Below are 16,868 nucleotides of genomic sequence, written 5' to 3'. Positions count from 1 at the left end.
ACACACACACACATTTGTTTTGTTTTGTTTTGCCAATCCTATTTCAGAATAAAAACTAAACTGCAAATTTTAATGTCTAAAATTTACTTTTTTCTGATTTGGAAATATGTGTTCTGCAAGTTTTAAAACATGGCACACATTAATTTATGATCTTCCCGTATAGATGTGAAATTTGTGGCCCTTCCCCTTGAATCTGGGTGGGTTGTGACCAAAAGAGTGTGGTAGAAGTAAACTATGACCTCCAAGTCTAGGTCATAAAAAGCCACATTCCTTCCTCCTTATTTTCTGGAAAACTTGCTCTTGAAGCTGTTAGCTACCATGCAAGAAGTCTTACTAATTTGAGGCAGTCAGGCTATACTAGGTCCCAGGCCACAAAGACAGAGAAGCTACATATCACATAAAGGCTTTCCAATCAAATGACCTAGCTAAAGCCAGACTTAGTCATTCTAGTCCAGGCACAACCAGATATGCGAGGCCTTCAAAGGTTTCCAATTCCCTGGTTGATGGAGTACACCAGTCATTTATGTCTTCTCAGCTGAGGCCCTAAATACAGTGGAGAAGAATGAAGCCATCCCTCCTGTGTTTTGTCTGAATTTATGAACTGAGAATCCATGAGAATAATTAAATGATTGTTGTATTAGAGGACTAAGGTTGGGGTAATTTGTTATGCCTCAACAGATAACTAGAACATGTCATAATAGAAAATGTAGAAAGTAAAGGAATAAATAACAATTTATAACCTGTAGTACTACCACATAATCACTATTATCATTTATGTGTTTATTTCCTTCCATTCTTTTCCCTAGGTACAAACCTTCATGAAACTAAATAGAGCAAAGAATATCACAACAAAGTAAACTTGTGTTTGCATACTGACAGCTACTTCCTACATTTGGGACATGGTCCCCTAACTTCGTAGGTTATGGAGTGTTTTTCTATTCAGTGGAGATCATAATATCAATCTCATAGAGTTGTGAGGACTCAATAAAAAAATGTAATGCATTTTTGCATAATGCTTGACACATAATCTTTATTATTAATATGTATACAATTGAGCTCATACTACATATAGAGGTAAGTAATCTCCCTTTTTCATTTATTATAGAATCATGGATATTTCCCCTTGCATGGCAGATGCAGAAATATGTCACTCAGATCTCCCTTCAAGAAGAGTGTACTGGTAGTGTGTTTAGCTGAAAGCCTCCCTTAGCTAGCTCTTTCAGGATCCACTGTAGCCAAGAAGATCACTATCTTTCCAAGGTGGCCCCAGTCATGGACTGAGAAAGCTGATGGTAGAAGGACCTAGCCACTCTAGTGATACTCCTCTAATAGGCAATTTTTGCTCTGAGGTTCCCATTGGGGTGGCAAAGATTTTAACAAGTCTAACTCTACTATCTTACCCAGACTAATTCTACTACCTTCCTTTCCTTTTCACAGGTGTCACTTCCAAATAAATCTCTTGCACTCCAAAATCCCTTTCAGAGCCTGGTTTTCAAGAACTCAACTGGCACACCATACCATAAAATATGTTTATTTAATGTACATTTAAATCAAAGCTGAACTGGGATTTGAACTTAATCTTCTGATTTTAAATAGTATGCTTTTCTCAATATGACATGTTACCCTCCACCCCCAACTAATCTACTCTCAATTTTTTGCCTTTCATGTATAAGCCCTGACCAAGTGCTCTTCACCTGTAAAAAGGGAATCTAATATCTGCTGTATCTATCTTATAGCATTGTAACAGGATCAAATTGTGTAATGTATACATGAATGTCTATAAATTCAAGATGTTTACAAGTTTATATATTAATATTAAACGTATCACCTCAAAGACTGACCTTTGAGAACATTCACCTTACATCACAGTCCACTCTATTTCTAAATATATTTAATCATGAAATATCTCAATTTCTTCACCTGTAAGATGTAAGTTAGGCTAAATTGTTTTCTGTAACACTCTACCCAATGCAAATATTCAGATAGTCCCTGAAATGTCACATCAAGTTACAAGGAAGACCTGAACTGGGTTTGGAAAGAAGACTGGGTTTCTGGGTGTGAAAACAGGGGTATAGAAATAAATATTTTAATAATGTGCTTATTTAAGTATTTTTTTTGTATCAACACAATTTAGCCAGCCCAGTAATTATTATAGCCGGTTTGTGTTAGTAGGGAAAAAATTAATAAAGAAGTTTTGTAGACTTCAAAGAATATTAAGGTTTACTTTAGGGCAAGGGACTATGCAGAGCTTCAGTATGAAATATATTTAGTTCCAAGCATTAAAGTTTAATGGACTAGAGCTGCCTCATGCGTCATAGACAGCTCCAGTGAAAGGATCCATTAATCAGTATAAAAATAACTGTTCATGAAAGTTCACACCTACATGCCTCTTGTTGAAATAATTCTGAATTTATCTTCACAAAAGATATCACTTATTAAAGGTATCAGTGTGGCAGAAGCACTTGACTTTGCTTGAAATTTTGAAAAAAAAAAAGAAAAAAAGAGAAGGAACCCACTCTTAGATTGAGTACCTGTACTAAAGGTAATGTCTCCAAATTTGCTTTTGACCTATTTTTTTCTCATCACCTCTGCTGACCCTTCCACATCTGTTTTCTATAATGACTTCCTATGGGCTTCCTCCAGTTGGCTTTTGAATACACTTGTTCTCTTTTTAAATAATATAGTGATGATTTAATAGGGAGGAGCTAATCAAAATCTCTGGGAATTTGGGAGAATGCAAATACATGCTGTTTGAAAAAGCAAATTGAATATTATAATTTCTTTAATTTGTTTTCACTTATATTTTAATTATTTTAAATTAAAAAAATCTAAGCAGGCAGTGAATGTCGATTTAAAAAAAAATTTAAATGTATATTTATTTTTGAAAGGGAAAGAGACAGAGCACGAGCAGGGGAGGGGTAGAGAGAGAGGGAGACACAGAATCTGAAGCAGGCTCCAGGCTCTGAACTGTCAGCACAGAGCCCATACAGGGGCTCAAACTCACCAACTGTAATGTAAGATCATGACCTGAGCTGAAGTTGGATGTTTACCCGACTGAGCCACCCAGGCACCCTCCTTTTGTTTTTTTTTTTAATTTTTTAATGCTTATTTATTTTCGAAAAGGAGAGTGTTGATGTTTATCCAAAGGAACAAAACTTTAAAAAGATCAAAAACATTCTATTGTAGAAATCTCTCTGTGATTCTGGCATTCCTCAAGATACTGCCCAGTCTTTTGCCTTTTGAAAGAACAATCAATATTCATTGCCTACATTTTCCCAACTCCATTTATTTCCAATCCATTTTTGCACTTTCTATTCCCACAAATTCACTAATATATCCCTTAAAGAGATATATGACAATTTCCTAATTTCCACTTATAATGGCCAAAATAGAACCATATTTTGTCCAATGTCAACATAGTTCTTCCTCCTTTGGAGTGCTTTTCTTTTTCCTAGTCACCATAGAATTATAACTTACTAATTTATTTATGCAACATGTATTTATTGATGAATATACACCAGGAATTGTTCTAAGTATTTAGATTACAATGATAAGCAATTTAGATCCGGTCTCTGCCTTGGTGGTGCTCATAATTTTACCAGAGATTACAAACAGGCCACAAGTCAGGTGGTGGGGGGGGGTGCAGAGGGGAGGGATATATATGGTTTGGCCTGCATAACACAACTAAAAATTTGAAAGAATGGAAATTGCATATCAGGAAGCTTCATATAATTTCTGATTCTCTGAAATTTGGGGCAATACTGGGCTTACATTCCTAGTTGGCAATGATTACCTGGAGATGAATTACTACTCCCTTTACATGGAGCATAAATTCTCTAATTTTCCAAAGTCTCCACCACTTCTTGTGTCTCAGAAACATTGAGTGTTAGTTCCCATTTAACTTTGTCATATCACTATCATCTTAATTCATTTATGTTACCTGCATCATTCCTGCAAGCATGTAAGATTGTGACTCCTAAACTAGAGGAAGATGTAGAGAAATAACCAAGAAATGAAATACAGAATCGTTCACAATATGATAAGGTACAGGGTGCTTACAAGAGTCCATTGGAGGGACACCTAATCCAGACTTGGAAGGGGTCAGGGAAGATTCTCCAGGAAATAATGCTAATATAACAATTGAAGCATGTGTTAGTGTCTTCAGTTAATATCCTATCAATGTTTTACTGAGAATATGTTCATTTAGAGATTATGAAATATATTGGATTATTAAGAAGAAATATGAATATAAATATTAATGTATACTCTCATTTGTGGGTATAAATGTTTTCTGGTTCCTTAAAGTAAGAGTCAAGTATTAAACAGTGTTTAAAACTTGCAACTAACTATAAAGTTTAGTTAAGTATGCAAAAAATAAGATTCTTTTTTTTGTGGGTATGAATTTTGTTTCTTTTTTTCCAAAGAAATTTATTATTATTATCTTGGCCAATTCCCATCTGGAGAAAATGCTCTCTTTAATGAAGAAACTATTCAATTAAAATGTAACTTGGATTTAAAGAAATATCAGGGCACCTGCGTGTCTCAGTCAGTTAAGCATCCAACTTCAGCTCAGGTCATGATCTCGGTCAGTGAGTTCAAGCCCCGCTATGGACTCTGTGCTGACAGCTCAGAGCCTGAAGCTTGATTCGGATTCTGTGTCTCCCTCTCTCTCTGTCCCTCCCCTGCTCGAGCTCTGTCTCTCTCTGTCTCTCAAAAACGAATAGACACTAAAAAAAACTTTTGAAAAAAATATTAATTAACTTTGTCCTCTAAATTAATGGTTTTCAACAGAGTGTGATTTTGTCCCCCAGGGGCAACGTCTGCAGACATTTTTGGTGTCACACTGGGGATGAGTGCAGTGGCTACCAGCAGCTAGAGACTAGAGGCTAGGAAAGCTGCTAAACATCTTACAAATGCACAGGACGGCCCCCACAACATGGAACAATCCAATCTAAAATAAGAATAGAACTAACACGGATAAAATCTTATCTATGTAAAGGATTCAGAAACTATGAAACACATGCTTTGTGACCTGGATTTTAGGATAGTTGAAAAAAATATCAATTTTGCAGTCAAATACACATGTTAAGGAAGAAAAAAAATTGGAAAAAAAAAGATTCAACAGTTTCCAGGCTATAGATCACCATGAATAGAAAACACAGAGCTTTCTGTCAGGCATTGTTTTGTGGTAATAAGAACCTAGGTCTAGTAAGCCAAACTGTCATAGGTTGAATTAAATACCCCCCTCCTATGCCCTTCCTCTTTGTAATAAATATTTAAATGACTTCTTCTGAATGATTGGAAAGAGATCTTGCTAGAAATCTGTGGGATGGAATAAATGACCATTCAACACCTGCTTTCATCACATAAAATGCTTTTTAAAAAGTTGACTAATCAAAATGCTATTTTTCTTTCACTTGAGAAATTTTAAGTGGTTTGCCTGTGTGAAGGAAAGATATATGTGAGGTTAATTAGAAGGCATAATATGGTTTTGTTCATTAAAATTCTTATTTAAGATCTTTGAAACTATAGAAATCTCAAGATTTCCCCCAGAGTCTTATGTTTCATTTTAGGACTACAACCTAGATACCATTTAAAGAAGTATGCCCCATTTATTTTTATTTATTTCTTTTTTTAATATTTATATCATTTATTGTGCACTGGAGAATTTTATACAGGTTTTTTTTCACATTGTTTTTTTTAATATAATTTATTGTCAAATTGGTTTCCATACAATACCTAGTGGTCATCCCAACAAGTGCCCTCCTCAATGCCATCACCCACTTTCCCCTCTCCCCCAGCCCCCATCAACCCTCAGTTTGTTCTCTGTATTTAAGAGTTTCTTATGGTTTGCCTTCCTCCCTCTCTGTTTGTAACTTTTTTCCCCTTTCCCTCCCCCATGGTCTAGGTCACTCATCATCAGGGAAATAGAAATCAAAGCCACACTGAGATACCACCTCAGGCCTGTCAGAGTGGCTAAAATGAACAAATCAGGAGCCTATAGATGCTGGCAATGATGTGGAGAAATGGGAACCCTCTTGCACTGTTGGTGGGAATGCAAACTGGTGCAGCCGCTCTGGAAAACAGTGTAAAGCTTCCTCAAAAAATTGAAAATAGAACTACCTTATGACCCAGCAATAGCATCGCTAGGAATTTACCCAAAGTATGCTCCATTTAAAGTGGGATGCAAATATGACCGGTATCTAGTGAGAAATTAATATGTAAAAAAAAATTTAGAAATTCTATTTATCTTTATTTGTAAATAAAGATAATTAAATTTTACTAATATTGAACATGAAAATTTATATTGGTGGTCTCAGCTCTCAGCTCATACATCAGTGAGCCATGTGTCACATACAATACCCAAAGTTAATAAATAAATACTTATAATTCCAAATGTAGATAAGCTGAGAGTTGCTCCTCACTTTTTTTTAGCAATTAGTACATAATGATGTATTATAGCTATGTGAGCTAAATTAAGTAGATTTATAGATTTTAATATCTAATTTTATCTGAATTTATCCTTAAAAAATTAGGAGGCTATCTTTAAAAGATTCCTGTGAAGCCATCACAGATGATATGCATGTTATTAATGTAAGAAGAAGGGAAGGAAAATGGCAGAGCTGGCACTTTTCTTTCTAAAAATCTGAGCTTTTTGTACACCAAATTTCCAGGCAAAATTAATGACAATCTAATCATATTTGAAAACAAATATGTCAAAATATTTTGATATTATCAAAAAGGATATATGAAATATGGATTTACACCCACAAATTTATGATTTTTGTTCATAATTTTAATTTAAAAACAAATACATGCATTTGAGGATGCTAATTTTATATGGATTATGATAAAAAAAAGTTTGGAGTTCATTGATATAAGTACAGATTTCACTACTTTGATGTTTTTAGGATAACATATTCTCATCTCTTTAGAATCTAGTAATCTAAAAGACACGATCCTTTTTGTTTTTCTGTACAAAATGGCAGAACATTAGGTTTTCAAAAAATGTTTGTCTGAAGTGGAAGTCCAACGAAGGTAATTTTTATTGAGTACTTACTGTGTGCTATGTGTTTTGCTGAATATTACATATGGTTTGTCTTTCTAAAACTATAAACCACCCAATGATATAGGTAATTCTATTTCCTCCATTTCAAGACTAAGGAGAGAATAATTTGTCTTAAGATACACAGCTAACAAGTCTCAGAACTGAGATGTGGAAACAAATAGTCTAGCTTCTAAGCTGACCATCTTTATTAAAGTACATTACATCAATCAAGTATTTTTTGTGCTCGTGTTTGGATACTCATCATTAGTATCTCATGGGTATTTATAAAGGATCTTTTATAAGTCCTTACACACTGAGGAATTAAAGAAAAAGACTATCTCAATGCTCAAAGTTCACAGACCAATATGTGAAATATCCAAACAAATAATTATAAGTGCTGTAATATAAAAAATGTGAATTTGTAATTGAAACACAAAAGACAGTACAATAAAATCTGCTTGGGAGTTCAAGAAAGCTCAAAGAGGCTCAATTTATCTTGATTTTAAATAAAAATTTCCTATTAGGAAAAGAAATAAACATACATTTAAGCAGAAGAAATAATAAGGATAAAAACATTGGAGTATGAAAAACCCTTGTCCTAAAGAATAAAGTAATCTAGAACAGTGCTTTTCAAACTTTAGCCTGCAAACCTGTCAGCTAGAATTAAAAATGAACAAACAAACAGACAAACAAACATTCTGGATGGTTAGGGGTGGGATAGGAAGTGACATTCTGCATTTCTAAAAATCTCTCATTGAAGCAGGTACTGCTGGTCTTACCACAATTTGATTTGCAAGACTTGAACAATGATCTTCATCAGGTAGCCTTACATTGCTTACATCAAAATTGCCTAGGCCATTTGTTAAAATTTTAGATTCCCAGTATATTCTACATATATCAAATTTGATTGAGGTGAGATGGAAAAAGATATATGTATTTTAAACATGTAGTTACCATATAATTCTTATGCATATTAAATTTGAAAATCATTAGAGTTGGGTGAATAGAAAAAGTCTGCAGGAAAAAGTCTGAAAAGTGATTCCAGCAAACATTATGAATTAAGGGATTTTAAATCTCTTATTTAAAAGCTTGAATTTTATTATCCAGGTAATAGATGACAAAGGTAAGTTTTAAACAGAATATTGACATTATAGATGTGTGTCTTATGCAGATCATTTTGGAAGTAATCTAAGAATAGATGGGGGTATGATTGGATAACTTGCATAGATTTTCCCTACTGGCAAGTCAAAGAAACCCATAAAATGTAACAAAATGTATGACAATATGAAGAACATGAACAAAGAACTGTGATCTTCGGACAAACGGAAAGATACAAAGGAAACCTCCACAATATTACATGATTGCTGTGGCTTTCTGCCTGAGATTATTTCCCTGTCACAGAAGATAAAGTGGAAGGGCAATCATAATGAATTGACAATGGAGATGAAATTTCTGGGATTATAAAATGACTGTAATTTGTCAAGCAGGGTAACCGAGCAGCAGAAGAAGCTTCACAGACAGAGAACTGCAGATATCTGCATTGAGATTCACTGCAAGTTTTTGAGTTGGGCCGCACAGGAACAGAGAAAAACTCTAGAGTAGATAAAATCAGCTGATTTATGGCTGAAAGGTGAATGGTAATGATGGAAGAGGTCATGCAATAATAGGAGATTTTGGAGTATCAGAAGGCAGAATGGAGACTTTACTGAGTGACTTGGGCATTCAAGATATCAAAAGGTAAGAACCATATTCAGGAATGAGGACCACATCCTGGAGCAAGAAGTATGCCATTAAGCTTAGTTTGAAACTCAAATAGACCCATCCTAACAACAAATCAAATCAAGACTGAGTAGGTGAAATGAATCCAACAAAAATGTAACTGCCTTCCAGAAACAAAAGAAAAATTCAACAACCTTTAATGTTTTTTTTCTTTTTGAGAGAGAGAGCATGAGCAGGGGAAGGGCAGAGAGACCTGGGAACAGAGGATCTGAAGCAGTCTCTCTGCCCAGAGCTTGATGCATGGCTTGAACTCAGGAACTGTAAGATCATAACCTGAGCCCAAGTTGATGATTAACCAACTGAGTCACCCAGGTGCCCCAAAACTCAACACCCTTTAAAGGAAGATAACATGATGATTTACTAAAACAAATAATATATAATGTCTAACATGCAATAAAAAATTAGTAAATAGTGAAGAAACTGGAAAATGTAATATTCAGCCAAGAGAAAAGTGTCCACTAGATATAAACATTGAGGTAATCCAGGTGTTAGAAACAACAGATAAGGCATTTAAAAAGCAGTCATTGTTGTGTCTGGGTGCCTCAGTTGGTTAAGTGTTCGGCTTCAGCTCAGGTCATTATCTCACAGTTTGTGTGTTCGAGCCCCACATTGGGCTCTGTGGTGACAGTTTGGAGCCTGGAGCCTGCTTCTGATTCTGTGTCTCCCTCTCTCTCTCTCTCTCTCTCTCTCTCTCTCTGCCCTTCCAGTGCCCACGCTCTGTCTCTCTCTCTCAAAAATAAATAAACATGGGGCACCTGGGTGGCTCAGTTGGTTAAGCGTCCAACTTCAGCTCAGGTCATGATCTTGCAGCTGGTGAGTTCGAGCCCCTCGTCAGGCTCTGTGCTGACAGCTCAGAGCCTGGAGCCTGCTTCAGATTCTGTGACTCCTTCTCTCTCTGCCCTTCCACCTCTCACACTCTGTCTCTCTCTGTCTTTCTCTCAAAAATGAATAAACATTAAAAAAAATTTATAAATAAATAAATAAACAAACATTAAAAAAACTTAATTCATTAATCATAGCTTCCAGAATTTAAAGGAAAATAAAGAAAAATAAAAGAAACAGATGAGTAATCATAAAAGAGAAATTGAGATTATATTTAAAAATCAAAGGAAATCCTAGAACTGAAAAGTATGGTATCTGAAATGAATAATTCTTAGATTAACATCAGATGGGAGATGGCAGAGTGATAGTCTTTGAACTTGAATTCAGGTAAATAGAAATAATCAAATTTTTTTTTAAATTATTTTTCCACGTTTTTTTAAATTTATTTTTGGGACAGAGAGAGACAGAGCATGAACGGGGGAGGGGCAGAGAGAGAGGGAGACACAGAATCGGAAACAGGCTCCAGGCTCTGAGCCATCAGCCCAGAGCCTGACGCGGGGCTCGAACTCACGGACCGCGAGATCGTGACCTGGCTGAAGTCGGACGCTTAACTGGCTGCGCCACCCAGGCACCCCAAAATAATCAAATTTTAAAAACAGAGAAAAAAAAAAGAGAAGAAAATGAATAGAGACTCAGTAACATATGGAAGATTATCAAACATTCTAACATACATATATGAAAAAACAATAATCAAAATTCATGAATTTGATAAAAACATAAACTTATGGATTTAAGAAGCTCAGTGAACTCTAAAAAGCATTATACAGAGACAATCATACATAATATTATTATAACCAATCTGCTGAAAACTAGATATTTTCTCTCATTTTCTTTAAAACATATGAAGTGTTTATCATGAAAATTCTGACAGTATATTCATATATAGAAATAATGTACATGGAAACAATACTATAAAGAATGAAGATAAAGTGGAACAATAATAAGGAAGGTGCTTACATTTAAAGTGATATAGGCCAATATTAACAGACAATGCACATGTTTGTTCAAGATCCATAGTGTAATCACTAGAGTAATCAGTTAAAAAATAATGCATAAAAGTTTTTCTCTTTAAATGCCACTGCTAAGAAAATGAAATGCAAGCCACAGACTGGAGAAAAGTTTTGTAAAATGTATATCCAACAAAAAAACCCATATCTAAAATATATAAAGATATCTTCTTACAATTTAAGAAAACAATAAACCAAATTTAAAAATGGAATTAAGATTTGAACAGATACTACAACAAAAAAAAATGGTGACAAACTAGCACATAAAAATCTATTCAACTTCCTTAGCCATTAGGGAAATGTAAATTAATCCTGAAATATTAATATACATCCAATAGAATCACTAAAATAAAAAATATTGATAAGTGTTGGCAAGAGTGTGTAACATAACAACTAGAATCTCACACATTGCTGATGGGAATAGAAGATGATATAGCTAATTTGGTAAAGATCTTGGTATCATTATGATATGACCCATCAATTCCATTCCTACATATTGCCCAAGAGAAATAAAAATGTATGTTCAAACGAAGATCTGTACATGAATGTTAATAGCAGCTTTATAACAGTCAAAATCTGGAAATAACCCTTATATCCGTAACAGCTGAATTGTTAAACAAATGGTGGTATATCCATAGAATGGAATACAACTACAAATTAAAAGAAGTGAATTACTAAACACACAACAATAGCACTCTGCTAAGTGATAGAAACCATATATAAAAGAAAATATACTAAATGTATTGCATTTATGTAAAATTCTAGAAAGGGAAAAACTATAGTGAAAGAAAACATAGTATTTACAGAGGCCAGGGGGCTAGGGCAGGGAATTAACCACAAAAAGGTATGAAGGAACTCTTTTACATGATAGAAAAGTCCTATGTCACAACTGTGATGATAGTACATGACTCTATACATTTTTAAAACTCATCAAATTGTCCACTTAAAATTGTGAAATTATTGTGCATAAATTATATATCAATAAATTTAATCCCTATAAAAAAATAAACTAAGCAGAAACAAAGAAAAAATAAACCAAAAAAGTCAGAGGAGTGCTAACTATACACATGGAATTAAAAAATAAAACATCTGCTCCATTATTATCAATAAAAGCAGAGTTGCCCTGCTGGTAAAAACTACCCAAGTCTGAGGCAGGCCCAGCATGCCAGGGTGTATACTTGAAAAAGCTGCTGATATGACCAATAAAAAGTGTGAAAATCAAATTATTCATTTTGTGAGTGTTAAGAAAAAATTCAGTTCATTTGCAATATTTATAAACATCCAAATAAGTACATATAAATACATAACTATTCTGTATGCACCAAAATATTAGATCAAGAAAGGAAAGGAAAGAAAAGGAAACAAAGTAAAGGAAATTCTTTTAGATAAAAGGAGATTACAGAGACAATAAAAGTAAAAATGAATGATTCTGGAATCAATCCTAAACAAGAAAAAAAATAAACAGCTTTTTATAAATGATGCTAATAGGATAATTAACTAAATTTGACTTTGGACAATAGATTAAATAATAGTATTGCATCAATGTTAAATTTTCTGATTTTGATCATTGTATTATGATTATGTAAGTGTATTTTCTTTTTCTTAGGTAGGGCAGAGTGGATAGTTAGAACTAGATTTAATGCAATGGTTTCTGTGTTTTAAGGGAAATTGTAAATTTAATTTGTTTTTGCCCTTGTTAAAGAATGAGTAATCATGTACTCTACTATGGCCTTTTTAAAAACGTTGCCTACTCTGTGTCCTAAGAGTCTAAATTTCTTTAAACTTGCTACAAGAAAGCTAGTCCATATATCCTTCTGTAAAATATATGAAAACAGAAGAAATAGAGGGAATCCTAAAAATGGAAATTTAGTTTGATAAAAAGAATTGGAAGAAATAGATTCTGTAAAGATTGTAGCACTAAATCATTGAGAATGCATTTCTGTGGTTGTATCATGCTAAGTGTTAGGAAAACAAACTAATGCAAAAAGGAATCTCCCAGTCAGATTCAGGATTCATGGTTTTGCATACTGCCGTAACTCTCCATCATTCCCTTCCTATTCCTTGGAGGTCTTCTACTTTCACCTCCTGCTAGTCAGCAGAAAAGCCAGCATCAGACACTGTTTCCCTACCTCCTGAACTCAGCCTCAATACAAGTTTCACAGGAAACTTGGTATTCAATTCCTCCTAATACCTGCACAGTTATGTGCAGTTATCAGCACATAACTGATGCTTTCTCCCAGGAAAAAAAAATTGACTGGGCATTGACTGGGGGTAGAAAAGGGTATGCATTAGAGCATTTGCACTATGAATCACAGGAATATGTGAATCTGAATCATGGCAAAATATGGCTCTCTTCCCCCAGTGATGAACTCCAAAGGTTGAAGGAGAGAATGTAGTGCAAAGTGATCCTGGTATGAGCAAACAGCTGCCTACCCCCCATACCTGCACATACAAAATTGAAATAAAATCCTGTCACAGATTCACATGAAATTGAGAAAGAACAAAATATGCAATATAACAATGAGAGTCTGAAAGTATGAGCCAACTGCACTTGATTCTAATCATTACTCTGACATTTACTAGATATCTAATTTTAACCTTCAATTTCCTTTTTCTATAAAATAAACCCTATTATGCATCTCACTAAGTTATATTAATAAAGAAATAATGCATATAAAACCTAGTGTGATAGTTAACTCATAATAAGTGCAGAGTAAGTAGAAACTCATTACGATTAGAGAATAATATATTTTATATATTCTAATTTATTTTTTTAAATGTTTACTCATTTTTGAAAGACAGAGAGAGACAGAGCACAAGCACGGGTGGGGGCAGAGAGAGGGGGGACACAGAATCTGAAGCAGGTTCCAGGCTCCGAGCTATCAGCACAGAGCCTGACATGGGGCTGGAACGCACGAACTGTGAGATCATGACCTGAGCTGAAGTCGGACGCCCAACTGACTGAGCCACCCAGGCGCCTCCAACTTTTAAAATTTTTAATTTATTTTTTAATATTTTATATATTCTATAAATTTATATTTATGACAATCTCAAGGATCTATCCCAATATGGAGTATCCTAGTTTTTCCAATCCATTTTTACATCTACTTTCTGATGAGGTACTGAGATTAGCTTGGAAACAGGGACTGGAAACAAACTAAAACAAAAGTAGGAGATATAAAAGAAGGAGACCAAAGGGAAATCTAGAGACATTTTTAATATCTGGAGATATTTTTAATAATGTGAAGAAAAAGAAATGTAGCTTCAATGTGCTGCTTTTATCCTCAAATACATCCTCTTCTGCATGGAAGCAGCTTGGTCTCCTGGTCAGAAGCTCTGGCAAGGGGACCAGACTGCCAGGTCTTAAATCCTGGCTAACCCACTGACCATGTAATCTTGGGGACAATAATAGTACTCACGCACAGGTTTGCTATGAGAATTAAATTAACATGGAAAGCATTGAAAAGAGTATGTGTCTGGTATATAGATGATACCTGTTAAATATAGAGAAAGAACTTCATCTAGTAATATAATAATGCTCTGGTTCCTCTGAACGTTTCGCACGATTGTCAATTTGCAAAAAAAAAAAAAAAGTATGGAAGAAGAAGGAAAGGAGAAGGAGAAAAAGAAGAAGGAGTTGGAGGAGAAAGAGAAGAGGAATAGGAAGGAGAAGGGGAGAAAGGAGGAAGGGGAGGAGGAGGAGGAAGAAGAAGAAGAAGAAGGACAGCAGCAGCAGCCTGAAGATACATTATCATCCTTGGTTCTAATACAGTATTGTGGGAACAAAGATATTATACCTTGTAAACTGCCAAGTGCAAGGCTGTAAATCCGTTTCTTGTCAGTCGAGATGGACGAAGCCCTTTTAACATAAGGGTTCTAATATGTGACTTGTTGCCTGAATGAGAAGAGTGAAAGAAACTTATGTTGTTGTGGGGATAGATCAAGTGACTTTAAAATATCTTTTTGACTTAATGATAAATTCACACTGATGTATGAAAATATCAGACTGCTGTTCTGCAAGTAATTTGTAAAGTTTTCTATTAATTGACAGCCTTCCTTAGTAGTGAACATTTTATTACACTTATAAAACTTTATATCAATGCTGTTTATTTTAATGCATTTGTGTTATATTTTTCTATAGTGCTTTCATCATTAGTTGGTTTTAAAGCATTAAAAAAAGGGGAAAAAATCTTAATAAATTATTAGTGAAAAGGCTTAGATAGAAATCGAGTTGCCCAGGATACCTCAGAACATCATTAGCAGAACTTATTTAGATTAGAGATATCTGGAAGAAATGATGAAGGTTGGGGAAAGTATGTTTAAATTTGGGAGGAAAATCTGTTAAGTAGAGTATGCTTAATTTGTTTGGGAGGAATGGTTAAGGAATAGGATTAGAGTTGATATTTCTACATTAGTGTTTTATTTAAAAACCCAAGTTCAATGAATACTAGTTTGGATTAACAAAATAAATACTAACCATTCATTAATTCAATAAATTTATTAGGTACCTACCAAATGCCAGTCTCCATGCTAGGTGCTTGGAATACAATAATGAACAAAGCAGAACAAAATATGAGCCAAATTTAACTCTAAATCTTCACTTTGATCAATCTTCACTTTGAGATTTTATGTTTGGCATTTATCTTACCTTCCACATATCTTACTGTAGATTGTAAAGCAATCTCATGATGATATTTTAGGGAATGCTTTAAGTGCTTCTGAAATTAACCTAACCTCTGACTGGCAAACCCAATGCTGAAAAATGCTTTTTTTGATTTCCAAGCAAACTAAGTGACTTGGTTCAGGGTACGAACACAATAAAACCTAAATTCAGAGCTAAATCAACTGGAACATCTGCCTGGTAGTTACTGTTTCACCTGAAGGTTATCAGGGTTGTAGGGATAAAGCAAAAAGAAAATTGAGTATGAATAGAATCCTCCTGTAGACTATAAAGCAGCTCAAATCATTGACCATCTTTACATATAACGAGTTTATAAAGTATTGAGTTTCAAGCGCTCACCTCCACAAATGCAGCATAAATGAAGTAGAGACAGCCCATTTTCTGTGCGGTAATTTAAGTTGACTTTACTGAAGGCATCATCGGAGCTGAAAAAGAATTTTTTCATATGATCAAAAATTTCACCTTTTAGTTTATTATTTTTTTACTGGAAAAAATATAAAAGGGACTACTATTACTATAAATTAAAAAATACATCTTTTGTGGGATTTCATTGTACCTAGAAAAATAATTTTGAATATACATCTATATGAAGAAAACCTACATCAAGAGAAAATAATATGGAAGTTTGAGAGCCCAGGTTTAAATTAAGGACTCTTGTGCATTTTGTTTTCTATGTATAATTTGAACATTTCAAGGCAACTTTATGAATTAAAATTAATGTAGAAATAGAAAACAGACATTTGAAAGTAAATCATTCACATGCAAAATTTCACATCATAATCATGGAGAAAGTCAAGAAATTCCCTCCAAAAAGAAAAAAAAATGAAGCATTTTGGTAAGAGATTGGAGAGAGGAATATAATCCCAAAGTTTTACAAATTCTGCCTGAAGCAAAGTTTTCCTTGTACTCTGACTGGGTCAGGTTTCACAGATAAAGAAGGTCTAAACTCTGATCGGGTACCATGATACACAGTCCCCAGAGAGAAGTAGTGTTAGTGATTCAATTAGTAAAATCCTTGCCTTTGTCTGAACAAAGACCATTACCCCAGGAGGGCCCTAGAGAGCCAAAGGTAGCCTTGGGAAAGGAATGTAAAGCTAAAATTCTTGACCTTTTGAAATCTTTGGTACTCCCAGGACATTTTTCAGTAGAAATGAGATCATATCCTTGGCCTCCCAGGTCAATTTCAAGCCACTTCCTGCCTATTTAAATCTCCAGCAGCTTTAGTGAGATAGCATAGTCTTTGGTGAGTGAGCTTTCCATATCATTTGTAAAGTACTTACACTTGAATGGTACTATAAATTCAGGACATTATCATCAAGGCACCCAGTTAAGCACTTCAAAAGCTACTGGAATTTTAAAATAGAAAAGAAAAGGTGCTATTCTCCAGGGTGCTGCTAAAAAGAGAAAGCCTTTAAATCTAGAGACATCCAAAGGATCTCCGTGAAATGTCGTAATTAGCAATGGCAATCCC

The 16,868-nt window shown here is 34.4% G+C and overlaps 1 protein-coding gene across 1 annotated transcript in view; it reads right to left on the bottom strand.

Moving 5' to 3' along the window:
- Nucleotides 1-16,868, bottom strand: part of LOC122480639 (serine/threonine-protein kinase TNNI3K) — a 291,341-nt gene that overhangs the window by 264,225 nt on the left and 10,248 nt on the right. The window contains exons 3-4 of the mRNA XM_043575277.1: nt 15,737-15,822; nt 14,514-14,611 (exon numbers count right to left, since the gene is read on the bottom strand). Coding sequence (XP_043431212.1) covers nt 14,514-14,611; nt 15,737-15,822 — 184 coding nt within the window. The remainder of the gene's footprint in view (nt 1-14,513; nt 14,612-15,736; nt 15,823-16,868) is intronic.

Source organism: Prionailurus bengalensis, chromosome C1, assembly GCF_016509475.1.
Source record: "Prionailurus bengalensis isolate Pbe53 chromosome C1, Fcat_Pben_1.1_paternal_pri, whole genome shotgun sequence".
NCBI lineage: Eukaryota > Metazoa > Chordata > Mammalia > Carnivora > Felidae > Prionailurus > Prionailurus bengalensis.
This window is presented reverse-complemented; position numbering and strand designations above follow the sequence as displayed.